This window comes from Convolutriloba macropyga, chromosome 6 (genome assembly GCF_964194025.1).
Source record: "Convolutriloba macropyga chromosome 6, txConMacr16.3, whole genome shotgun sequence".
Taxonomy (NCBI): domain Eukaryota; kingdom Metazoa; phylum Xenacoelomorpha; order Acoela; family Convolutidae; genus Convolutriloba; species Convolutriloba macropyga.
In genome coordinates, this window is record NC_134473.1 from 39,103,216 (window position 1) to 39,130,249 (window position 27,034).

At 35.5% G+C, this 27,034-nt stretch overlaps 1 protein-coding gene across 3 annotated transcripts in view; it reads right to left on the reverse strand.

Annotated features, from left to right (window-relative positions):
- Positions 1-9,546: 9,546 nt before the first annotated feature.
- The window catches only part of LOC142340968 (coiled-coil domain-containing protein 42 homolog), a 42,300-nt gene continuing 24,812 nt past the window's right edge, over positions 9,547-27,034 (reverse strand). For 2 of the 3 annotated variants that reach the window (XM_075391770.1, XM_075391769.1), the window contains 5 exons: positions 26,047-26,186; positions 25,630-25,719; positions 24,790-24,837; positions 13,636-13,777; positions 9,547-9,881 (listed from right to left, as the gene is read on the reverse strand). In XM_075391770.1, coding sequence (XP_075247885.1) covers positions 9,700-9,881; positions 13,636-13,777; positions 24,790-24,837; positions 25,630-25,719; positions 26,047-26,186 — 602 coding nt within the window. In that variant the 3' untranslated portion in view covers positions 9,547-9,699. Of the gene's footprint in view, positions 9,882-13,635; positions 13,797-24,789; positions 24,838-25,629; positions 25,720-26,046; positions 26,187-27,034 lie in introns of those variants that run through there. The other variant, XM_075391771.1, reaches the window with a different exon arrangement.

Here is a 27,034-nt window from a genome sequence, read left to right on the forward strand (position 1 = left end):
CAAGCTATATTCATTTGTTTGATATGTTCACTAATGTTAGTTGTAATTTGGTTGACTTCATATATTCTTTTGTGATTGTTTGTTACTGTTCTTGTTAAATCCATTTGATCTATTTTGTCAACTAGTGTTTTGAATGGCATTTCTGATTCTCTTGGCGTTTGCTTATGATTGGCATGTTTTTTCAAGGCTGCTGTTTTTAATTTGTTATCCAAACATCTAATAAATGTTTGATTCATTACGCTATTTCTATAATCTTCTTTATATAATGAGTATGCTGTTTTTACAAGTGTTTCTATTCTCAGTGCGAGTGATCGTAATGATTCAATTGTGTGTTTTTGTAGTTGTTGTAACACCATTTTTGCTTGTTGTTTTGATTTCTCTGAGTCAAACATGTCTGAGAATTCTTTACAGAATGTTTCCCAATCCAATTTGGTTTCACTTGGAAGGGTGGAATACCATTTTTGAGCTGGTCCTTGTAGTGTATGTAATATTAAAGCTGTTCTTTTTACTTTCCATTGATGATGTCTTGGTTTGTTTACTGGTTCTATGCCGCTACTAAATATAATTGCTGCAACTATACTGTTTAAATATTCTTCAACAGTATATACTGGATCTGTGCCGTCAAATGATCGTATTGTTGTTGGTACTGAACCACTACTAATGTTTTGTTCTATTTGTGGCTCTTCGTGTATACTCATTGATGTTTATTGTTTATAAAATGGTAAGGGAGGTTCTGTTACTGTCGTTTCTCTCTCTTCTGTTGTGATTGAATTTGATCTTCTTGTACGATTTTCTTGTTGTCTATTGTTTTGAATATTAGTATTTTGTATGTTATTATTGTTATTTGAGTTTCTGTCATTGTTTGAATTTCCGTTTTCTGATCTTAGATTTTTTTGTCTATTAATGTTATCTAATGTTCTTTCAAGTTTGTCGAAAACCATTTTGATTGCTTCTTTTTGTCTTCTTTCTATGTTCTCGTTAATTTGTCTAAATTTGTTTTCTATATTATCAATAAGTTTATTCGTATGATTTGTTACTTTTTCTGTTATTTCTTCTTTGAGATCTTGATAAATGTACATTTGCTGTTCCCAGAATAGTTCTTGTTGTTCACGTTCATCGTTCAATGAACTAATATATGTGTTACTTCTATTATAATTATATTGTGTTGGGTTCTGATATTTTCGTCCAACTTTTTGATTTACTGATAGTGGTAGCAAGTTTCCGATTCTTGCATCTCTGTCTTCTGAATCAGATATATCTATTTCGTCTGCTATATTCTGTTGATTTCCAAATAAATCTGATGTTAACTGTTTATTTGGTTTTATTGTTGATTTTTGTTTTGATTGTAAATCTGTATTCATTTGAACATCTTTTGGTGTTGATGTTGATGTTAGACTTCTTGACAAGTTAAAAGATGAAGAACCTGCTTGCCTTTGGTCTTCAATTTTTACATAGTTTTCTAATCCTTCTATGAAGTTGATGCTATCTGAACATACTTTTAGTGTGCTTTCAAAGTGTTGCGAATAGTATTCACTGTCCCAGATGTTTTTAAGTTCGTCACATAAGTTTTCAATTTGTTCGTGAAATGTTTCTCCAAACTGTATTCGTTTGTCATTAATGTGTTCAAAATTATCTAACCAGAATAGGAATGTAAACTCTGAGATAATTTTTATTATGTCTGATGTTGCAGTTTTTAGTCCTTGTTTTAGTTCCATGATTTTTGTTAACCAATTGTTATAATTCATTATGTCATTTCTTAGTTTGTCGTTTACTGATTGTATTGGTTTCTTTTGATCGTTTAAGTATACGGTTGTATTTCGTAGTATTTCGTACGTTGTAGACGGTATTGCTGTTATTTTTGTTCTATCTTGTGAGTCTTCATGTCGTTTTAAAAATGTTTTAAACATATTAGGTAATTTTGTTTCATTTTGGAAATTATAGAATGTTTTTTATTTCCTTTCTCGTCTGTTAAGATAAATGTATAAAGTTTATTAAGTTGATCTCTATCCAGTAGCGTTACTGTTAGATAGTGTGCCAAGTGATTTCTATGGATGTTAATTTGTTGTACATGTTTTGTTTCTTTGAAGAGGTTATTCTTCAAATTTATTATTATTCTGTGAATAATTTCGCGGTTTTCTTGCGGGCAATCACTACCAATTGTAAATGGTGTTAAGAAATGGTTTCTTATCGACTGTGGTTGATGGTTGGTATCCATCTTTTGTTTTTATTGTTTACGAGATAATATTGTTAATTTAATTCCGTTATCGAGATTTGAAACTTGTTATTTTCTTTGGTTTAGATCGGAACTGGTCGCACCAGATAAGAGGTGTTCTGAGCTTACCTTTTTATAGGCTACTTCTGGAACTGTTATGGTTGTCTCAAGAATATAAGTTACTCTCAAGGCTTACCTGACTAACTAAAGTTCTAGATCTCTAGTCTGTTGCTCTTCTATCTGAGCTTCAGTAGACAGTGCACGGGCCCCAATGCTAAAGTCTAACGTATATCTCAATACTAAACAAGAGCGGAGTAGAGAGAGAGAAATATACTTTATTATTATATCAGGTCTGTGACTAGTACCGACTAACGGGGTAAGTGAAAAGGGATAAAAGGAGAACAGACAAACATTTAAGGAAAGGTATTTTCCCTTTTTCAACCAATCAGGGTTGAGTATTTCAGTCTTTATTTTATTTAAATAAATAAAGTCTTCAAGTCGTTTGTTGGAAGTCAACATTGACTCCAATGGGTTATCAGGTAGCATACTCTATCGTATTCAACAGTTTAACAAAAACCACTATTGAGTCCAGCACAAGCACCCACAAACTTAGACCAATAAAAAAACTTAGTCCATTTCAAGCCATATCTCTAATTAAAACAATAGGCGCTAGTACTGAAGCTAAAAAAACTGGATTTATCCCTCAGCTAATTAAAGACCAATAAACCACAGTCTACTTGCGCGATCAATCTGGCAAACTCTTCCAAACAAGTCATTTCAACTGCATCAACTAATCAGAGCCATGCGATCAATCGCTCGCCAAAAAAACCCAAGGCTTGATAAAAATTATCCACGCTTGTCGTTTTTCAATACTTTGGCAAACAATTTATCTTTCACTCACTGATGTTAGAAAATTTTCCGCGTTGCGCTTTCAGTGTAAGCTACTTTTATTCTGGGCCCAGCGAACAGTTGGAATGCTCAAACAAAAGAACAGCTATCATTGTGGCACAAGGATTTCAGCCCTTTCTATTCCTAGTTGCCGGCATGCTTAACTCCAACAATGTCAATGCCGTAATGGTGCACTAGTTACCAATAACTAACGAGTAAATGTCATTCAAGACTGCCGAACTCTTGAACCAAATTAATGATTAAACAAGCAAAAAGCCAATTTGTTCATCCTATGGTTTGGGGTTAAGGGTCAATTCGCACCTAATCAGGTGTGGTTTCATGGCCTATCTACTTTTTATGCTAAATGGTGCTTATAAAAATAAATATGAGCGATTTCGGATTTTGACCCAAAATTATCAATTTTCGCCTATATATTTTTAACCGCCACCCTCTCTATAATGCAGCAGCCACCATTTATTGTATGCAAGGATCGTTGATGTGGGTGCATATAGGCTTTGGGGAACCGAAATTGGTACCAAGATATCGGCTTCCTAAAACGGGATGGTGGAGAAATATTGAGTCCCAACTTGAATAAAAATTGCATATTTGACGAAAATCTGCAAAACTTTAATTTCTTTCCGTTTAAGTGCACGTCAATAACGACCAAAGAACCTTACACCAGAAGCCGCGTTTTTACTAGCACCTATGACTCCTACCCAATCGGGTTGGTCAATCTGTGAAAAGACGAGCACAGTTAAACCTAATTGACCGCAAAGCTGAAATTTCCAAAATCTGTGATTTTTCGCACTATTTAGTTAACCAGTGTTGATGGGGTTGCCAAGACTGCAAAGTCGTCTATTATTGAGTAGATACGTAAATAGTATCACATAGGTAAGCTGTAAACCACTAGAAAAAACATTTAAGGAAATATGAAGCGTAGCAGTCTAACCATCTGTAACTTAACGATTATCTTTAGGTACAATTTAGATTTCCTCCCTTCTACATTTAAGCTATCTCCGTAAACAAATGCTGCCCCCTTAAGGTGTCTGTAAATGATATCAGGTCTTTTTGACAACAATTCTGCGAGAAAGATCATGACGATTACATTCAATATAAAAACAATTTTATTGATGCCAGAGTCCGCCAAGGGACCGACCTATATAGCTCTGTTACAATTTTGCCTATTTTGAAAGAGTGCGAAAGAAGAAAAAAGATAATTATCGATTTAATTGATCTAGGCTGCAAAAAAATAATCCAGAAAACAATTACGCTTTGTGATGGAGTTTCAATACGTAGGTGGCCAAAAAGCGATTTAAAGAAAAACAGAGTAATCAGCGAGATAAACAGACTGCTAAACAAAACATTCGATATAAGTCAGCGCCACGAATCCAAAGTGCCTCCTATAAACAAACTATTAACAAACGTTAACAAGGAAGATTACAGGGTGCTCTATCCGGACAACATACATTGTAGTTTTTTCCAGAGTTGGCCGGTGTCTAAAAACATAACTGACTAACGTCGGGCGAATTGCTCTCAAACGACCGGCGAGTGGTTGGCTCCGTCAGTACCTACGCAAGATTTAATGTGGCTAGCTTTAGCTTAATTGAAGGGGCATGCGGTGAGCGCAGCTGGGGGGGGGGCGTGCACCGCAGCAGAGGGGCAACAGTGGGAGGGGTATCTTTGGCTGCACGGGGCCCTGACGGTCTGAACCATGTGCAGAAGGTGAGGATTGGGAGATGGAGCTAATGTGGGGGCAAGGCGAGAGTGCGGTGAGGTGGGGTAGGGCATCAATTTCTATGAACCGCCCTTCACAACATATGTACATTTCTTCAAAACACTCTCTGAGAATCGCATACTCGGAGACTGGTGCGTTGAAAGGCTCTAAGAGAAATCAATGCCCACTGGGTGCCGCCTTTTTATCCCATTTTTAAGGAAGAAAAATCAGATGGGTCAGACAAAAAATCTGTCAAGCGAATAATTGCATTAAAAAAGCCAGCAGGATTAATTAAATCGCGCAAAAAACTTGGTTTGAGAGCAATTACCAATGACTTCATAAAAAATTCTTGTTAAGTTTTTTATGATAAAACATTTCTATCTATTAAAATTCAGCCTTTATGAGGGTAACAGGGGATGACATCAAGCCGCACAACAGCAGCCGCTGTTGATATGCGGCATCAACAAAAGAGTTAAGGAAAGAGAGAGAGAGAGAGAGAGAGAGAGAGAGAGAGAGAGAGAGTGTGAGAGAGACAGAACGTTAACAAGAAAGGGAAGGAGAGAAACCCCATCCAACAGAGAGAGAGAGAGAGAGCTGGAAATATTTTTCATGATCAGATTCGAATCCACTATGTTTAGTTTTTTAACCTTGTTAATAAATTATATGAAAAAAAAATGATAAAGAAAAATTTAAAAGAAAAGAAGAAGTTGCAACTTTCATCAAAAAATTGCTTAACTTTGTGATATTAAAAAGTTGATAACTATTCTATGGCTAACTTATGCTTCCAGTAATTTATTATGAAACTCTACAGGTGGTTTTCTGACCACTGAGACTGAAAAAACTTGATTAATGACAACATATGTCAAAAGGATTTGAAAACAATTGCAAAATTTGTAAAAAAAAAAAACGCAAAATTCGTGATGTTAAAATCTTGAAAAATGTTTCTTTACATATAAAAACTATAGAGTATCCTTTTACTTAAAATATTAGAGAAGATGCCGTGGCTCTTGAGGCTGAAGAAACCTTAAAACTTGAAAAAAAATTGTGAAAATTACTAAGAATTGCAGGTTTTTGTTTAGAGTACCAAAACATATAGCTCCTAAATTGGTCAAAAAAGAGCTTATCTCTTGCAAAAGATCTTTATCAACTTTCATCACCCTCAATTTTAGAATGGTCTAACATAAATTTCAAAAAACAACGAAAAATACTCATAAAATTGCAGCATTTTGGGCTCAAAAACTGCCAAGAATGACTTTTTAACCTTAATCTACGGCCTTTCCTGTAGTATCACCACACTAAGCACTTGAAGGTTTACTAAATACGTCTGAGGGCTTCTAGTGAAACTTAATGCTCGCTGGGCGCTACCTGTTTATCCCGTTTTTTAAGGACTCAAAGTCAAATGGGTCAGACGATAAATCCGTGAATTGAAAAATCGCGTGAAAAAAGACCAATAGGAGTAATATAATCGCTAAACTTCGTTTCAGAGCAATTAAAAACGAACCTCCTATCTATGGTTTCAAAAAAATATTATCAAATGGAAAAAAATACCCGGCAGATTGCCGGAAAATAGCCGCCGTTGATTCCAATAAGCATGATTGGGATTGAAAGAATAGAAGATATTGAAAAAAAAGTTTTTTAAATCCGATTTATTTCGATGGCATTTCGTAGTTGAACATAACGTACTTCTGTTTCTTAGAGAGAGGCTACAGGGGCTACTATCAATACCAATAAGCATTAGAGATGGTAACTAAGACCTATAGGAACGACGTTCAAATAGCGGGTATCCAAAATTGGGATTTATGTGTTTATCCCCTTTCTACTTCTGACTTCAATTTTTTATACTGACTCTGTTCATTTTGAATTGCTTTGCTGAGCAACTGATGTTCAAATTCAGTTTAAGCAGAATGAGAGAAGACAGAAACTAGCCTAGAGAAGTCAAAAAGTTATCACGCAAAACGTTGAAAAAGCGGCAAAAAGAGGTAACATTTTTTTATTCGACGAAGTAAAAACATAGCCGAAAAAATTCCGAAAAAGACTCGAAGTGAAAATCCATTAAAACGCCATACAACTAACCATCAATCAAAACGTGCCTTTACTAATTTATGATTATCTTGAAACAAAGTCATGAAACAAAAAAGTAAAAACAATAAAATCAAATCTGTTAAAATATGATAAAAAGTCTGATCAGTTTTTGTTATAACTTGAGATCCCGAAAAACTATCTCTGCCAAATTAACTTCATCAAAACAACTAGTACTTACAAGAACCACTTATGTGAATTTTTAAAAAATAATTTAGGCTAAAATTATGAAAAAAGCTCTTAAAAACAACTTTCACTGAAAAACTGGAAAAAGTTACCAAATTTTTTAATCTTTCAAAAACATATAAGTCCGATGAAAAATTCCCTTAGCCAATCGTGTATCCAGATGCTCGCAAAACAATAGGAAGTCATAATAGGCAAAGAAACTTAGCTAAATACTGAAAAAAAAAACGAAAAACTGCAAAAAATTAAGAAAAATAGTTCCAAATTTCGCCATTTTTTTGTCATATTTCTCAACAAAAAAAAATGATTCTTACCCACAAAACTGTAACCAATTGTCATCAATAAATTGCTCAAGTAGAAGGGGTTTCTTCAATACCCATTTCAGCCAGTAAACAAAAAAATCGTCAAAAAAACGCAAAAATGATCCCGAAAATCAGCAAAATACATTAAAAACCTCCAACTTCCAGCCTAAAATTAAAACAAAATCATAACCAAACCTCTCAACCAAAATAAATGAAAAAACTGCTTTAAAATGCCGCACGTGAACAAAAAAATTTCGCTCGCTTAGAGAAAATTTTTTCACACATCAATTTCTCGCTCTCTCAAAAACAGCGGTATGAACAAAAACCACTCTCTTTTCACTCTGCTCTTCACTTTTGTTCAGCGCCAAAATCACTCCAAATCTTTTTCACGCGTTTCATTTCCCGCTTCAAAAATCACTCCAATAAAATTGATTTAAAAAAGGACTTCTCCAATACTCCTCTTCGAGTCGTAAAAAATAGGAGCGCTATAATAGCCGGCTGAGAAGATGAGGGCGGCTATTAAAAAGACAGAAAATTTAAGACATATTTAAATTAGCAACATTAATCTAATTATCCACCAAATAATGAGAGGTATTAATGACATCAAATTCGAGGCACCAAACAATTTGAACCGTACTAATGCATTGTAATTCAATCTTGACTGAACTGATAGAAATTCTATTCATCATCTCATATCTAAGTTACAGTTTCTGTTAAACTCAAAATAACCTGTTTAGTGGTGGCTCTGGCCATTCAAATTAACACGCCAGAGCTATCAACAATTAGTTGCGGTTTATCGAAGACTGCTGTTTTTCTCAAATGCATGTCTCTCTATTAGGAACATTGAACTATCATACACAAGGATCTATTTAAAATCCTCTCCCAGCAAATCACGCAGCAAAATCCGTTGTATCCCAATTTTTAAAGATGTGAACTTTTTCCATCTGAATAGTCGGAGTCTGACTGACAATCATCCAAATTGGAACAAAACAATTCTTAAAACACATCCGGAAGTAATCATTGGTTATGATGAGACATGGTTAAAACCCACGCGGAGAAAACAAACTATGGGACTTTTACTCTAGCATTATTTCCATGCCGACAGAAAGATACAAGTGTCGGGCGGCTAAAAACAGGGTGTAAGCTTATTGATACCAAAGCGTGCTTAATCTGAAACTGAGATCCAACCTATAATTGGATACACAAAATTTTGAAAACATGCGTTGAAAGCCAACCGATTCAACGCATTCCGGACAATTGATTGAATGCAAACGTTTCAACAATTGGTAGCCTACAAAAAGCAACAGTAACATCGAAAGCCTTTGGTCTACAAAAAAGAGGGCGCCTAATTGATAACTGTTTGATTAGATGACCAGGACTAATAAACGTGTCGATGTCCGAATGTCATTGGGGTGGACAAGATCAATACAACGGGACTGAGATGCAAAAGTGAAGAACTGCGTTTCTGCGTTTAAACTAAAGTTTGTAGTCTGCACAAAAAAATGTAAACGAAGTTTATTACTTTATTTGAATTACTGTTCACAGTTCAAGTTTTCACGTACTGTTGGAAAAAGTACTGTTTTGTTTTTTGAATGCCATAAACATTCCATTCAAAAATCCATTACACGCAAACATTACTTTTTTAACGTTCTTGGTCATTTGCAAACCTGAAACTTTATCCCATCTGCTATGAAGTGCTGCAAATCAAAGTAATTTCTTTGCAGCTAGAACAAAAGCCAAAGCTCTCAAAATCAATTGTTTTCTATCAACAATGTCAACTGAAATTCAATTAGACAGCACTTGAAGCATTTTTGGTGGTCCCCAGTCCAGGTGTTGATCGTAGAAAACAAGAAATAAATGGAACCAGCCAAACTGGAAAGAAAAAAATGAAAAATGGGTGGAATACACGACAAAAAAATTAGCCGTGTGCAGTGAAATAATGTTAGAATGTTTCTTTCATTGCTAATTTCATGTTCACTTCAATTACTGATAAAATTCAGCTCTCTCTGCTCATTTCTCACAAATATCTCCTTTTCAATTCAAATCCCAATCGAAAATTTCAAATCATATTTGGACTCGGACGTGCACTAGTTATCGTTGTTATGAAATAAGTTAATAAATAATTCTAACATTACAAACGTGTACCGATACCGAATTTTCACCACTTTTGTATCCTAGCTCATTGTAAAAGTGGACTATCGTTTACTATACTTAGACCGTTTAATTGGTTTGTAGGACGCAGCCACTTTCTTCGAATTTAGTTTCACCTCATTTCGGTACCGATAGACGTTTGTAATAAACTACGCAATCTTCTCTCGGTGCTATTTGGTTGAATGCTGTGAGTGACCGCTAGCCACAGTCTTGCATGTCCACACTGACTTCACAGAGTCCATTCGGGGCAGGAAAGGGCCACCCGCTGTCATGTTCTTAGTTGGTGAACAAGGGTTTGACGGAATTCTATCCTGTGATGCCTCGTACATCTGGTTCAGTTTCTTCGAAACACCTAGTAGTGTCCTTTACTAGTCAAATTGGTGAGATTAAAGAAAATCAATCAACATGAAGTTGGAAAAGAGTCTTTTTACACGACAAAATTTTTTTAAATTCGTTGCCGATGTCCGCGATTTCTTTCAACAACGTCTCAATTAGACATAAATCGAAGATAAACTGATTTGCAAACAATTGCATAAACAGCCCTCGCAGTAAGTAAATAAGTATTAAGAAGACAAGTTGCGTATTAGCTTTTTTTCGATAACATGATTCTTGAAAAAATTAGAAATGATTTCTCAAAGAATTAATAAAGAAAATTTATAAAGAAAATTTGAGCAAAACTTTATAGGATAATTGATGCCGTTGTCACTGCTCATAAAAGCCTCGAGTTTTACCTTTTGCACATTATCTACATTCTGCAACGTAATGAATTGCAAAGACCGAAAACGTAAATACAAGAAGAAAATTTGATCAAAGACTCACCACATAAATGATTAAAATTGTGCGGTATTCAACGAGGAATGGTTGAAACACAAAGATAAGCTCGGAGAACCATATAGTGTGGGTTTTGTGTGGAGATTGAAAATCAGCATGAATTGTCTGCTACGACAAAGGAAAAACAACATAGCAGGAAAGGTCCTGAAATACAATCCATGAATTGGAAGAAAAACTTAAAACTGCTGTGCCTAATCAACAGACCAATTGAACGAGGCCTGCCAAACAGAATAATGCGTCAAAAGTGCAAGAAACCGAAAAAAAACCGAAAAGAAACCGAGTTCAATTTTCAAGCAAAACATTACGAAGGAATTCATAGCAAATTTGTATAATTCTGCAAACTAATGTCTTCAAAACAATTTTTTAGCTAGAATCTACAGAAGAACTGAATGGCAGTCTAGAAGAAATCAGGCTGCAAAAATAAGCGACAAACAGAAGCAAAAGGTGGAAAAAAGTTGAAAATTTGAAAAAATTAGCAAAAACCACAATTTGAAGAAGGGTTTTTGCTATTTTTGTTCTGGAAACCAAAACTTAAGCCACTCAAGTTTAACTATTAACCCTTGCCTAGGCTTTGAATAATCTTGATTTGCCACTAGCGATTGAAAATCTCGAAAAAATTGAAGATTGTCAAAAATCTTAATAATATTAATGTCTTAAAAACCATTTTAATAAAGTTAAAAACTGCACAGTAACCCGTCATGAAGGCCATTAAAAAATTATTGGCTCCTAAATTTCCAAAAAGTAAAAAAGATATTTTTTTAAAATTAAATCGAAAATTTTTGAAAAGTTGCTAAAATTCGATATTACAGTATCCTGGCAACTGCTCCTTTGCCAGAAAACTACGCTTTAAAATTTTATCAAACTCGTTTCAGTGGCTGTTAAAATCTAAAAATTGGAAGATAACAAAATTTTCGAAAAAATTGAAAGTAATTGTGCATTTTATTGGAAAGTCCCCAAAAATCCATGATGTATATATCCTTAAAATCAATTCATTTTCTGTGGAAATCATTTGATAACCCATCCTAAAGCCCCAAAAAAAGTTTCATTTGCCGCTGAATGTCAAAAGACTAAGGAAAGGTTTCCGAAATATTTGAAAAAAATGTGTAAAATCAATATCAATTTGAGCGCTTACGTTTGCATTGTTGGTGGCCTGCAATGAACGACCTGTAGTAAAAATTAACATAGTATGCATACCGTTTTCAAACATCAAAATCATGGAAAAACGAGGTAAAGGATGTTAAAAAACGTGGCAATACAAATCCTGAAAAACAATCCAAAGATTTGATTTAATCAATGCCCAGACAAAAAAGTTTTTAAAGCATAATGTGTTTAAGACATTATCTGCAACGCTCAAAATTGGTACAACAAAACAACAAATTTAATATTGCTTAGAAAGTTGTTGTTCCAAGTTTTAATATATTAAAAACCACTAAAAACAAAAAAGCAAACAGAAAAAACTAGTAACAGAAACCGACAAAAGTCGGAAGAATTGCTCCTGAACGACAGGCGAGGCTGTAGCTGTTAATTCAGGGGCTGTAGCCCAGATCATTTTTTCTTTATAGGTGCAAAAAAGTTTTCCACGCCCCTGATTCGAACCAGTGACCTACCGAACCCTGACCCCAAGCACTTCCAACTGCGCCATCACAATCTTATTCTTTCCATGCTGCAACCAATTTATACTAACAACAAGCTTTACTTCGGAGTGAGAGCAAAAGAGATAAAAAATTAAGAACCAAAACGTGAAAACGTGAGAAGTCAAAAGCGTGACAAGCGCAATTAATAACAAGTACACAATGAAACAACATCATTGTGGGTTTAACAACAACAGAAGCAAAAACGAGACAAAAAACTAAAGCAATTGGACAAAATCAGAATATCTAAAGGTCAGTGACATTAAAGTTAGCGAACCTCATAACTACAAGCCAAAATCCCTAAACGTTAGCTGAAATTCGGAGCCAATAAATTGACCAAAATTATGCCGTACTAGAAGGCTAATAGAATATGTTCTGGCGGAGACTAAACGATAAGACCGCAAGAAAACATTGCCAGTCTAACAAATCAAATTTTCTTTTTTAAAAGAAAAGAAACAAAATGATAAAATTGTAAAAAATCACAAAAATCAATAGCTACAGACTGACATTATCACTTTGATTAGCTAAGTTTGTTAACAACTGATGCATCCTATCAGCAATGAGATAAAGTGATAAGACAGCAATGAGTACATAAGTTGCCAACAAAACTTGAAAAAAAAAATAACCAAAATTTTTTGAAAACGACCAGCGTTTAGGTCATATAAAACAATAGCTATAAATGGACCTAAAAAATTGATGGACTTATGCATCCTTAGCAACAGAAGAGACCTACTGCTAAAAACTATGCAGCCTGTCCTTAATGAGATTAATTGATTAGACAATAAAAATACAACAACTACTGGCGAAGCCCACAAGTTCAATAAAAATTTTTGAGAGTAAATACTGGCCAAGTAAAGAAACCCACAAGCCACGAACTCGATTCATGCCACATAAGCAACTAATGAGAGATGTCATTAATAAAACTAAGAGATAAGACAACGAAAAAACACAAAGAATAGGGCAAAATTCAAATAATCTCTTAAATATTATGACAACAAATAGTGTCCAAGTAATAAAAAGCATTAACTACATGTTAACGAATTCAAGCAACTGCAAATAAGCGCAATCAAAACAGATGTATCATATTAAAAGCACTCATGAGAAGCAGAAAACAAATTTCCTCACTTGAGAAAAATTTGTTTTCAAGAACCGAATATTTGTTCTCTTTACTACTCCAGCGTGATTGAAATCGCCACTCTAAATTGACTTCTCATGCATGTAAAAAAGCCGTGAAAACTGTGAACCGATCTTAAAAAAGACAGCGCACCAATACATACAGAGCACCAATTGAGTCCAAATCTTGTATTGTAAAAAAACTAAGAAAATTACTATTTTAAAGGTTTTCGAATTTTCAAAAGATTCAGACAGTGTATCATATGTCATAAAACGTTGAAAAACTTATTGATACTGCTATTGAGAAATTTGTTTTGTGAGCAACATATTCTGATATTGTGACAAAGAACATTTTTTTACGCTTAGAAAGAAACATCGTCTGGAAAGAAAATATTTAAAAAAAATCCACACATGACGAATTTGATTACTCTGAAACAGTTACTGTTTGGTTAGTATCCATAAAAATTTTTCTGATATTGCATCATTTGTAACAAATTTTCCTATAAATGGCTCCTTATAAATTTCACGTACCGGCTAGGGCTTTGACTTTGTCCCACTTTGATTTGGTGGCAGTTGTGACTTGGCTGGTGGTTTCGGGGACGTCATCTGGATCGATTGGGGTGTTGGCAATGTAGTCAAAGTTATTGTCTTCCCCTCCCCGTTTATGCCACGCCTGCTCCCATCAAAGATGACTGATTGCAAAAACTATTCCTCAGCCGAGAAATTTAAAAAGACAATAATAATAAGTTTGTTTCTGTGTAACTGCAGCGGAACAGGATTAGGCTTTTCAATCTGAAGTGGATAGGGGTGTTCTCAGCTGTCCCTTATTCAGCTGTCCCCATTATTCCCTCAAATTTCAGACAGTTTTTTTTGCGAGCATGAATGGTGACTATAGTAAGGCAGACCCTAGTTGGGCTCCTTTTACAGCCGTTAAGTATAAAGAATTAGGGATGTTTCTTCTGCGCGCGAAGTAGGCTGACCTAGTTTTCTCTGACTAACCGACTCTGTAAAACACTGAAGGTAAACTTCAATTATTATGGTGGTAAATATATACAGCACCAGAGTAAATGGTATACACATAGTGCAACTATCTAATAGACTGACTAGAGTCAGGCATGCTAGCGCTATATATATATATATATATATATATATATATATATATATATATATATACCTATATATATATATATATATATATATATATATATATATATATATATAATAGAGTCGTCTCAATCTCTTATTGGTGGAAAATATACATTCTGTATTTTCGTCTGCTGCATCCATCAAGGGTTGAGAGTTTTCATCCGCATTCGTAGAATGCAGCTGAAAATATGTCGAAGGTGTTGGTGTTGATCCCGTTCGAGTGGTGAAGTAGGTGACTAGAGTTGTCATCATCGACGGTCCCTGTCAAGTGAAATAGGTGACTAGAGCGGTCAGTTAGTGCTCTACATCCTGTTGGTTGTTGCAGAGCCAGTAAGGGTGCCAGTTACAAGGCATTCTGGCCAGTTAAGTCAATCCTGTTGTAGTATATAGCTGACTCCCACCTGTCATGTAGTGAGTATTTGTTTCAAACTAGGTTGAGAGCTGTAGTTTGTTTTCTCTGTCGGTAGTACAAAAAGATTTCACTTCATCTCTTTTTCAGTACTGTTCTGTTCCGATCGGATCTACCAATTTACTGTCTGGTTAGTACCCAACTCTAGCAACTGTGAACTACTTGATCCCTTGAAGTTCATTTACAAGTTCAATTCTTTCTGAGCCAACCAGAGAAGTTCCAACCAGAGAAAAAAAGCGAAAAAAAGTCCCTATTTCTCTAATTGATGAAAAGAATAGTATAGAGAAATAAAAAATAAGGAAAATACAATAGGTAAGACAGAGAAAGAAACAAAAATAAATTTTTCTGAGTTTTGAAAACAGTGGGCCTTTTGACGATGGGACGGTGACCCGGAGAGGTGAGACAGTGGCCCGATAGTGATGCTCAAATTCAAAATCCGGAGCCTGATTTTTAGGTTTCTGGAAGAATTTGAGGAAACCTGCATATCTGGCAAGAAAAGTGGCGAGAGTTCTAGAGTATAAATTGATGTTACAGTGTGGTTGCATTGCAAGGAGCTCATTGAGTATATGGTTTTGTTCTTGTAATGGCGCCCTGTCCGCAAGTTTGTCTGCAATCCAGTTGCGGCAGAGGCGGCTAAATGGAATGCTGTACATAAATATCGTAACGCCCCTCTACAAATCGTAGATACTCAATGGGCACGACGATCAGCCTATGTGTGGTCGCGTACATAGGAACAAAGAGATCGGAATTTTGGTCGGATCAAAATTTCTCAATGTTCCTTCGCAGTATCGCGGCTGAGTATGAGATATGAATATTTCAAATAAAATTTCGAATTGATCTTGGTGTTCACTTACTGTAGGCAACTTTTTGTACACGGTGGATTGAGTCGAACTTATTAAACTGTCAAAAAAGAAGAAAAATAGCCGGCAGATTGCCGGAAAATAGCCGCAATAGACGCTTGTGGCCTTCAATGAATTGAAAAAACTAAAATGAAGTTAGACAGATTGACCACCATTCCTTTATTAGACCACTAGACTTTTTGAGCTAGATTTGGAATGTCAATTTTACGACACATAGATCTATAAGGAAAAAACCTTAAAGCGTTTTTTTCAATATTGATATTCGAAATCAAAAACTCAAGACTAATACCCAAGAATTAGGGCATACAAGTTTGGCACTACTTAGATGCGCACTATTGATTTTTAACTAGTAAATTTTCATAAAACTTAAAGTTCCATGAGTGAGTTCGGAAGCCATTTCCTTGAGTGAGGTAAGTCAAGTCATGCAATTGACCTGAGAGCAGAATTGACGTCAAACACACAAATGTTAACTGCAAAGTATTAGAAGTCACTGAAGTCATTGAAAAAGTCTATTCCAAAAAGGCATGTCGTAAGAACCATCGATGGAGGCGACGAATTAGAAAACATAGCAGGACAAGTCCTGACTTACAATTCGAAGAATTTTTTTTGAATGAACAAAACACTAGACTGAGAACGGACTATCAATGAAATGGGAAACTCATTTCTAAAAAATCAGATAAAAATTTGAGAAAAAAACAAAAACTCAATGTCAAAATGCCGTATGCGAACAAAAAACCACAAGCGAGAAATAATAATTTCATTCAAATAAAAAACTGGGTTTAGAACGAACTATGATTGGCTAAGGAAAATCATTTAGAAAAAACATTTTATACAAAAAAATCGAAAAAAAAACAGTAAAGATCAGAGTGAAATTGCCGCATGTGAACAAAAACACCACTAGCGAGAAAGTGAATTTTTGTGCTAACACCGTTTTCTGACTCTACTTAAAATTAGAGCAAAACAATTCCACGCTGCAAAAATGCTCGCTTTTTCGCTCCATTTCCTGTTTCGGCGTGACCAAAATTGCTACTCCAATTTGACTTCAAAAATCATGAAAAAATGTGAACAGATCTTAAGAAAAAAACATGGCCGGAAGAATTCGGGAAATGATTCGAAATGGAATACCATTTAAACGCCCTCCAACTACTCATCAGACAAAACGTGCCTCGACTAATTAAAGGTTACCTTGAAACAAAACCGTAAAACAGAAAAGTAAAACAGTGAAATCAAATCTGTTAACATATTATTTAAGAAAATTGGATCAATTTTTGTTATAAATAGAGATCCAAAAATAACAATCTATGCCAAAAAATACTTCATCAAAACAACTAGTACTTACTAAAAGCTTTTATATGATTTTTTTAAAAATACTTAAGGCTTAATTATGAAAAAAGTTTCTTAAAAACAACATGCACTGAAAAACTTGAAAAAATTAATACATTTTTAATATTACAAAAGCAAAAAATTCCGAAGAAAAAATCCTTTTGGCCAATAAGGCATCCAGATTCTCGCAAGACAATAGGCTAGTTATATTAGGCTAAGTAAAAAAAACAAAAAAACTGCAAAAATTAATACAAAATTTAATAAAAATTAGCATAAAATCCATATGAATTTTCAGGAACCTTCAAACAACCACCAGAACCAGTTTTAAATTAAAACAAAACCATAACCAAACCTCTTAAACAAAAAAATGAAAAAAACTGCTTTCAAATGCCGCACATGAACAAAAAGTTTCGCTCGCTTAGAATTTTTTTCACACCTCAATTTCTCGCTCTCTAGAAAACAGTGATTTAAACAAAAAAACACTCTCTTTTCGCTCCACTCTTCATTTTGTTCAGCAACAAAATCACTCCAAATTTTTCCACATGTTTCATTTCCCGCTTCAATATTCACTCTAAAAAAATTGATCTAAAAAAAGGACTTCTCCAATATTCCTCTTCGTGTCGTAAAAAGACAGCGAGCGCCCCAACACAATTCAAATTCTTTGAATTGTAAAAAACCACGATGTAACCAATAATAGCTGCTATTGCTTCGCGGCTATTAAAAATAAAATAATTCTATGTAATATGCTTATCTTTTTGTTTGAGCAATTTGATCGAGACACTTGAATAACGTCATCAGTATCAACTCCTTCGATATGTTAGATTGAAAAGCTTTAATTGTAGTTATAATTTCCCTTTTTAGTTTTATATATGCCTAATTGTTTTCTGAGTATCTGGGAGTCAACAGACTATGTTCAGCAATATCTGTGGATCAATCCATTGAACATGTTTTGCAATAAAAAACACAAAAATGAACTTATTAGGATTGAAATGTCTGTGTTGCTTTTGAATAGAAGTAATTGAGACAAACAATGAAAAACGGACCAGTTTTCCCGTTTTACAAAATCCTTCATATTTCAAAAAAGATTCACTAAAATTTATACTTAAAGTTTGTCCTTGTCTAATTATAAAAATTTTTTGAGTGATTAGGAGCCTCATACAACGTTTCATTAAAATGGCGAATCAGGATGCGTTGAGAAATTGTATGTTAGAGCAAAGTACGATAACAAGCACTCTACTTTTGAAAGTCTACGCCAAAAACTCAAATGGGAGGCTGGTATAATGAAAGGTCTGATTATGCAACCTCGCATAAGGTTTTTAGAGTTTTAAATATGTGTGAATAATGAGATGTTGAATCGCAAAAAAGGACTTAGTTACAGTCATCACTATCTAATATAGCGCATAATTGTATGTACTACTAATGTGAGGAAAAAGGCTGAGCATTAGCTCTGACTGCTCGAGCTATATCGCTAAGCATTTAGCCGCCGCGCTCAGCTGAGCTTTTTGTTGTTGTTGGCGGTTATTCCTCTGCTGCTGGGCTTGAATCGCCAGCCAGTGGATTGAATCCTCGCAGAGTTGGAAAAAGTGCCTCTACTGCAAATTCACTGCATTTTATAGTGGTGGTTTATACTTTTTGCCAGCTGGCGTAATGTGATTGGTTGATTCACTATGTCGACATAGACAAAAGCAATAGCACAGTAGGATTGCACCAGATAGCACTAAAAATGATTGAGTTTTGTATTGTATGTAGCACTGCTACATCTCACCGCAGTTTTAAGAAAATTGAAAAGTTTTTTCAGTTTGTGATTATGACTTCTTCTCTGGTTGATCCGAATCTCTCTTCTTGTATTGCTTCGTTGCATCCAGTTATTGTGTTTTGTTGACACATCTGCTACAACAATAATTCAATAATCTTCAGGTACAATGTGTGGGCAAAATCTGCCTCAACAAAAAGTCATTTTAGGCAAACAAAAAAAAGCAACGCTCTTTTTGGCGTTTTCAATAATAAACGAATGTAACTGACAAATACATTGAACATCGCAGTCCGAAATCAGAATAATAACAATTGATAACAACAAAAACAAAGCAAGAAATTCATCCCTCCGAGGACAAAAAGAAAAAGAAAATAGTGGTAACAGTTAACGAAAGGAAGAAAGTCTCACATTCTTAAGGTGTGAATTTGTTGCTGCTCGGCGCACCAGATTTTAGAGTTTTAAATATGTGTGAATAATGAGATGTTGAATCGGAAACAAGTACTTAGTTACAGTCATCACTATCTAATATAGCGCATAATTGTATGTACTACTAATGTGAGGATATAGGCTGAGCATTAGCTCTTACTGCTCGAGCTATATCGCTAAGCATTTAGCGGCCGCGCTCAGCTGAGCTTTTTGTTGTTGTTGGCGGTTATTCTTCTGCTGCTGGGCTTGAATCGCCAGCCAGTGGATTGAATCCTCGCAGAGTTGGAAAAAGTGCTTCTACTACAAATTCACTGCTTTTTATAGTGGTGGTTTATACTTTTTGCCAGCTGGCATAATGTGATTGGTTGATTCACTATGTCGACATAGACTACAGCAATAGCACAGTAGGATTGCATCAGATAGCACTAAAAATGATTGAGATATGTATTGTATGTAGCACTGCTACATCTCACCGCAGTTTTAAGAAAACTGAAAAGTTTTTTCAGTTTGTGATTATGACTTCTTCTCTGGTTGATCCGAATCTCTCTTCTTGTATTGCTTCGTTGCATCCAGTTATTGGGTTTTGTTGACACATCTGCTACGGCAGTAATTCAATATTTTTCAGGTACAATGTGTGGGCAAAATCTGCCTCACCAAAAAGTCATTTTAGGCAAACAAAAAAAAGCAACGCTCTTTTTGGCGTTTTCAATATTAAACGAATGTACCTCACAAATATATTGAACATCGCAGTCCGAAATCAGAATAATAACAATTGATAACAACAAAAACAAAGCAAGAAATTCATCCCTCCGAGGACAAAAAGAAAAAGAAAATAGTGGTAACAGTTAACGAAAGGAAGAAAGTCTCACATTCTTAAGGTGTGAATTTGTTGCTGCTCGGCGCACCAGATTTTAGAGTTTTAAATATGTGTGAATAATGAGATGTTGAATCGGAAACAAGTACTTAGTTACAGTCATCACTATCTAATATAGCGCATAATTGTATGTACTACTAATGTGAGGATATAGGCTGAGCATTAGCTCTTTTTGCTCGAGCTACATCGCTAAGCATTTAGCGGCCGCGCTCAGCTGAGCTTTTTGTTGTTGTTGGCGTTTATTCCTCTGCTGCTGGGCTTGAATCGCCAGCCAGTGGATTGAATCCTCGCAGAGTTGGAAAAAGTGCCTCTACTGCAAATTCACTGCATTTTATAGTGGTGGTTTATACTTTTTGCCAGCTGGCGTAATGTGATTGGTTGATTCACTATGTCGACATAGACTACAGCAATAGCACAGTAGGATTGCATCAGATAGCACTAAAAATGATTGAGATATATATTGTATGTAGCACTGCTACATCTCACCGCAGTTTTAAGAAAACTGAGAATTTTTTTCAGTTTGTGATTATGACTTCTTCTCTGGTTGATCCGAATCTCTCTTCTTGTATTGCTTCGTTGCATCCAGTTATTGTGTTTTGTTGACACATCTGCTACGGCAGTAATTCAATATTTTTCAGGTACAATGTGTGGGCAAAATCTGCCTCACCAAAAAGTCATTTTAGGCAAACAAAAAAAAGCAACGCTCTTTTTGGCGTTTTCAATAATAAACGAATGTAACTGACAAATACATTGAACATCGCAGTCCGAAATCAGAATAATAACAATTGATAACAACAAAAACAAAGCAAGAAATTCATCCCTCCGAGGACAAAAAGAAAAAGAAAATAGTGGTAACAGTTAACGAAAGGAAGAAAGTCTCACATTCTTAAGGTGTGAATTTGTTGCTGCTCGGCGCACCAGATTTTAGAGTTTTAAATATGTGTGAATAATGAGATGTTGAATCGGAAACAAGTACTTAGTTACAGTCATCACTATCTAATATAGCGCATAATTGTATGTACTACTAATGTGAGGATATAGGCTGAGCATTAGCTCTTACTGCTCGAGCTATATCGCTAAGCATTTAGCGGCCGCGCTCAGCTGAGCTTTTTGTTGTTGTTGGCGTTTATTCCTCTGCTGCTGGGCTTGAATCGCCAGCCAGTGGATTGAATCCTCGCAGAGTTGGAAAAAGTGCCTCTACTGCAAATTCACTGCATTTTATAGTGGTGGTTTATACTTTTTGCCAGCTGGCGTAATGTGATTGGTTGATTCACTATGTCAACATAGACTACAGCAAAAGCACAGTAGGATTGCATCAGATAGCACTAAAAATGATTGAGATATATATTGTATGTAGCACTGCTACATCTCACCGCAGTTTTAAGAAAACTGAGAATTTTTTTCAGTTTGTGATTATGACTTCTTCTCTGGTTGATCCGAATCTCTCTTCTTGTATTGCTTCGTTGCATCCAGTTATTGTGTTTTGTTGACACATCTGCTACGGCAGTAATTCAATATTTTTCAGGTACAATGTGTGGGCAAAATCTGCCTCACCAAAAAGTCATTTTAGGCAAACAAAAAAAAGCAACGCTCTTTTTGGCGTTTTCAATAATAAACGAATGTAACTGACAAATACATTGAACATCGCAGTCCGAAATCAGAATAATAACAATTGATAACAACAAAAACAAAGCAAGAAATTCATCCCTCCGAGGACAAAAAGAAAAAGAAAATAGTGGTAACAGTTAACGAAAGGAAGAAAGTCTCACATTCTTAAGGTGTGAATTTGTTGCTGCTCGGCGCACCAGATTTTAGAGTTTTAAATATGTGTGAATAATGAGATGTTGAATCGGAAACAAGTACTTAGTTACAGTCATCACTATCTAATATAGCGCATAATTGTATGTACTACTAATGTGAGGATATAGGCTGAGCATTAGCTCTTACTGCTCGAGCTATATCGCTAAGCATTTAGCGGCCGCGCTCAGCTGAGCTTTTTGTTGTTGTTGGCGTTTATTCCTCTGCTGCTGGGCTTGAATCGCCAGCCAGTGGATTGAATCCTCGCAGAGTTGGAAAAAGTGCCTCTACTGCAAATTCACTGCATTTTATAGTGGTGGTTTATACTTTTTGCCAGCTGGCGTAATGTGATTGGTTGATTCACTATGTCAACATAGACTACAGCAAAAGCACAGTAGGATTGCATCAGATAGCACTAAAAATGATTGAGATATATATTGTATGTAGCACTGCTACATCTCACCGCAGTTTTAAGAAAACTGAGAATTTTTTTCAGTTTGTGATTATGACTTCTTCTCTGGTTGATCCGAATCTCTCTTCTTGTATTGCTTCGTTGCATCCAGTTATTGTGTTTTGTTGACACATCTGCTACGGCAGTAATTCAATATTTTTCAGGTACAATGTGTGGGCAAAATCTGCCTCACCAAAAAGTCATTTTAGGCAAACAAAAAAAAGCAACGCTCTTTTTGGCGTTTTCAATAATAAACGAATGTAACTGACAAATACATTGAACATCGCAGTCCGAAATCAGAATAATAACAATTGATAACAACAAAAACAAAGCAAGAAATTCATCCCTCCGAGGACAAAAAGAAAAAGAAAATAGTGGTAACAGTCAACGAAAGGAAGAAAGTCTCATATTCTTAAGGTGTGAATTTGTTGCTGCTCGGCGCACCAGATTTTAGAGTTTTAAATATGTGTGAATAATGAGATGTTGAATCGGAAACAAGTACTTAGTTACAGTCATCACTATCTAATATAGCGCATAATTGTATGTACTACTAATGTGAGGATATAGGCTGAGCATTAGCTCTTACTGCTCGAGCTATATCGCTAAGCATTTAGCGGCCGCGCTCAGCTGAGCTTTTTGTTGTTGTTGGCGTCTATTCCTCTGCTGCTGGGCTTGAATCGCCAGCCAGTGGATTGAATCCTCGCAGAGTTGGAAAAAGTGCCTCTACTGCAAATTCACTGCATTTTATAGTGGTGGTTTATACTTTTTGCCAGCTGGCGTAATGTGATTGGTTGATTCACTATGTCGACATAGACTACAGCAATAGCACAGTAGGATTGCATCAGATAGCACTAAAAATGATTGAGATATATATTGTATGTAGCACTGCTACATCTCACCGCAGTTTTAAGAAAACTGAGAATTTTTTTCAGTTTGTGATTATGACTTCTTCTCTGGTTGATCCGAATCTCTCTTCTTGTATTGCTTCGTTGCATCCAGTTATTGTGTTTTGTTGACACATCTGCTACGGCAGTAATTCAATATTTTTCAGGTACAATGTGTGGGCAAAATCTGCCTCACCAAAAAGTCATTTTAGGCAAACAAAAAAAAGCAACGCTCTTTTTGGCGTTTTCAATAATAAACGAATGTAACAGACAAATACATTGAACATCGCAGTCCGAAATCAGAATAATAACAATTGATAACAACAAAAACAAAGCAAGAAATTCATCCCTCCGAGGACAAAAAGAAAAAGAAAATAGTGGTAACAGTTAACGAAAGGAAGAAAGTCTCACATTCTTAAGGTGTGAATTTGTTGCTGCTCGGCGCACCAGATTTTAGAGTTTTAAATATGTGTGAATAATGAGATGTTGAATCGGAAACAAGTACTTAGTTACAGTCATCACTATCTAATATAGCGCATAATTGTATGTACTACTAATGTGAGGATATAGGCTGAGCATTAGCTCTTACTGCTCGAGCTATATCGCTAAGCATTTAGCGGCCGCGCTCAGCTGAGCTTTTTGTTGTTGTTGGCGGTTATTCCTCTGCTGCTGGGCTTGAATCGCCAGCCAGTGGATTGAATCCTCGCAGATTTGGAAAAAGTGCTTCTACTACAAATTCACTGCTTTTTATAGTGGTGGTTTATACTTTTTGCCAGCTGGCATAATGTGATTGGTTGATTCACTATGTCGACATAGACTACAGCAATAGCACAGTAGGATTGCATCCGATAGCACTAAAACTGATTGAGTTTTGTATTGTATGTAGCACTGCTACACAGGGTAGTTTTTCAATAAAACTTAGGAACAGTGTTTGCAAAAAAACAGATATGGCTTTCTGAAAAATCTGTGAAAAGCAGATCCGTTTTTCTTAAAAATTTGCAAAAAAAACTGAATTGGCTCCATAGCTTTTTACAGCAACGGTGGCGCAATTTGAAGCCCTTACGTCCAAGTTTTAAAATACCAGATCTCAGATCGCCACAGTTCCCTAGAGATCGCCATTTTTTCATATATACAAGGCCAGAAATAATAATTTGCAAAATGTGTGATTCAAACAACTTTACGTGAATTTGCAAAACTGATTTCAAAATTCTTTCGTACATTTTGAACTGTTACGACGAATGACAGATTTTCCCGGTGTCTCTATTGTAGTCACGTAACTTATAGTCATGCAACTGTAGTTGAATTGTTGTTATCACACGATGATTTGATTAGAAACATCAACTCACCGTTATTATCCCCGTATCGAATATATTCAACAATTTGGCTATTGACTAATGTAGGGCGAATTGCTCTCAAGCAACTTTCGAGCAGTTGCATTTTGTACTGACTAGTGTTCGCTTAGTGAGGGAATAGAAAAAGTGATGCATTAGGGGACTAAGGGTGGAGGTTGGATGTGTTGTATTTTTCAGCAGCTTTGTTGAGTTTTACGCTTAGCAACTAATAAAGCTGTAAGAGAGCTGCTCAGCGACTGAATGCATTCAGGATTACCTGTTTATCCCTCTTTAGAGGACGAAAAGTCAAAAACGTGAAAAAGTACTACATGTTCTCGGTTACCTGTTCTCAAACTTCATTTGAGAACAGGTAACCGTGTGGTAATAGATAAGAGTGCAAAGTTGTTAATGCAAATAGATTTGTTTCATGCCTTCTCTTTGAAGAAGCTGATGAGTTGTGTGCTGTCACTTACTACAAGCTGAAACATAACCAAGTGTATCATAAAATATTGCATTTTCACTTATCATGTTATTAATGGGCTAAAAAAAAGTCTGTAGAGCGAGTAAAACCATCAAGAACAAGTATCAAAACGCAGTTGCTTAGCTTAAAAGCGTCATGATATACCCACTTTTAGACCTAATAAAAAGCAACAAATTGGCAAAGCTAGATCAATAGGGTCGAGGTTTTCTCTGTCAAGAAGTCACGTGTACGTTTGTCCAATTTTTAATTAATATTCCTTCCATTTTTTCAAAAACTGTAAGCCAATCTGTGGGGAAAAATAACAATATATTGAACAAACTTCTCAGAAAAGTCTTAGACGCATTGAGGAAAGCTTTGCAAAAAATTCTTGGACTCCCAATTACAACATAGCAAATCTATTTTTTGCCCAGTTTTGTAAAACTGAGCTGTCTCGTTTTTCAAACTGAGCTGATGAGGTTGTCTCAGTTTTTGCTGTATAGTGTGCCAGACTTTAAAAGTGCGTGTGAAAGCAAAGAGCATTTTTCAAGCAATGTTACGTAACTGTTCAAGCAAGGTTATCCTTCGAAATTGTGAAATTGTGGTTTATTTCTCCAACTGCTACGCGATTCTGTATTAATTCGGTAGTGACTTCACTGAGTCTTGTAAATTATGTTTCCAAATTCAGCGAGACTTAAATTTCGAACCACGACAGTTTTTGACATAAGGAACGCCAGAATTGTGAGTGCTTTTTTAAAAATCAAGGTCACATAAGCTATACAAGAGCTGTACTGTAATTGAAGAGGGTACTTACGGGAACTTCTTGTACCACCTCGTCTAGATCAAATATGAATGCCTGAATCTTGTGCAATTTATCTACTGTGTTCTCACCACCTCTCTTGATCTGAATAAGATTTCAATTGATTTTCTATAAATCTCTCCGACTTCCTTCTATAATGATATGTGACTAAATTTTTCTTTTTCCTTCATGACAAAAGGTTTGTTTTCAATGCCACGTGTGAAAAAATCTCATTTAGAGTTGAGGTGATATTAGAAGTTATAACACGTGTTATCATTATAAAAAGCAAAGATGTCAAAGATTGCTTGTTACATCACTTTTGTGGAAAGAAGAGGAGGTGGTCTGACGTACGATTCTTAAATAGTGAATATTCATGGCATGTTTGAACTAAATTGTCGACAACGTTTTTCGAACATAAAGAAAAGTTTTAACCTTGATGTATTTATTGACGATGTAGAACAAGTTATCAATTGCCAGTTTGATCTGACTGAGCATAAGGTTCTTATTTGCTGAAGAGATCTGCAGTCGGTTTAGTTTGTTCTCCCACTCATGCGACGATCTCTCCAGATCCTCTGAAACACGCCAATTAGGAATTCCAAAGCCAAAGAAAACTAATAAAAGCACGTGCTTCCGGTTGCTCTCTCTCAATTTCAGCAAAACAAGAATAACTGAGAAAATTGGAATTGAATTTTTAGCGCCCAAAATGGACACCATCTCTTTCTTTTTAAATCAGTGGCTGTAATTTTATAATTCTGGTCTTCTACACACGCCAACAAAATCGACTCAGCAGTGTGTTGCTGTGGGGGGCTGAAGCGCTATTGGTGGAACAATTATATCAGTCCCAAGTCGCAATTTTTCACGGTGAGATAATTCCAGTCTTTAGTTCTGTCACAGACTATAAAGTGGCATATTGCCTGTTTGATCAAATTTTTCCAACGCTCGAAAATGAAGAATATTTTGAGAAAACAAGTTTCGGAAAACTCACCTCAGTAATCAATCACTTGTTTTGAAACTGAGGTGAATTACAAAACAAGAGGTGTTCTAACTAAACAAAAGTCCAATCTGACAAAAAAAATTAAGTTCCACATTTCACTTGGCTCTGTCACAGCTGACAAAATATATAGGCAAATAGGATTCAGGTACTGGAACACCTTTTGTAGGAAACGAAAGTGAGATACACTGCATAAAGCCCCTCATGGATCAACTCAAAATCAATATGTTCATATTTGTGTTTTAAAAAATCTTTTACCAAATTGAAAAAAACTCTCAAAGAGCTATCAGACAAATTGGACGATGTGCAAAGCAATTCCGGGAGCGTACTTTATGTAGACGAAGCTTTAGATGGTTCGGACTCCAAAAAAAGATAAACAGTAACATTCAAGACAAAGACGCTGCTACACATTAAAGTCCTAGCTATCCA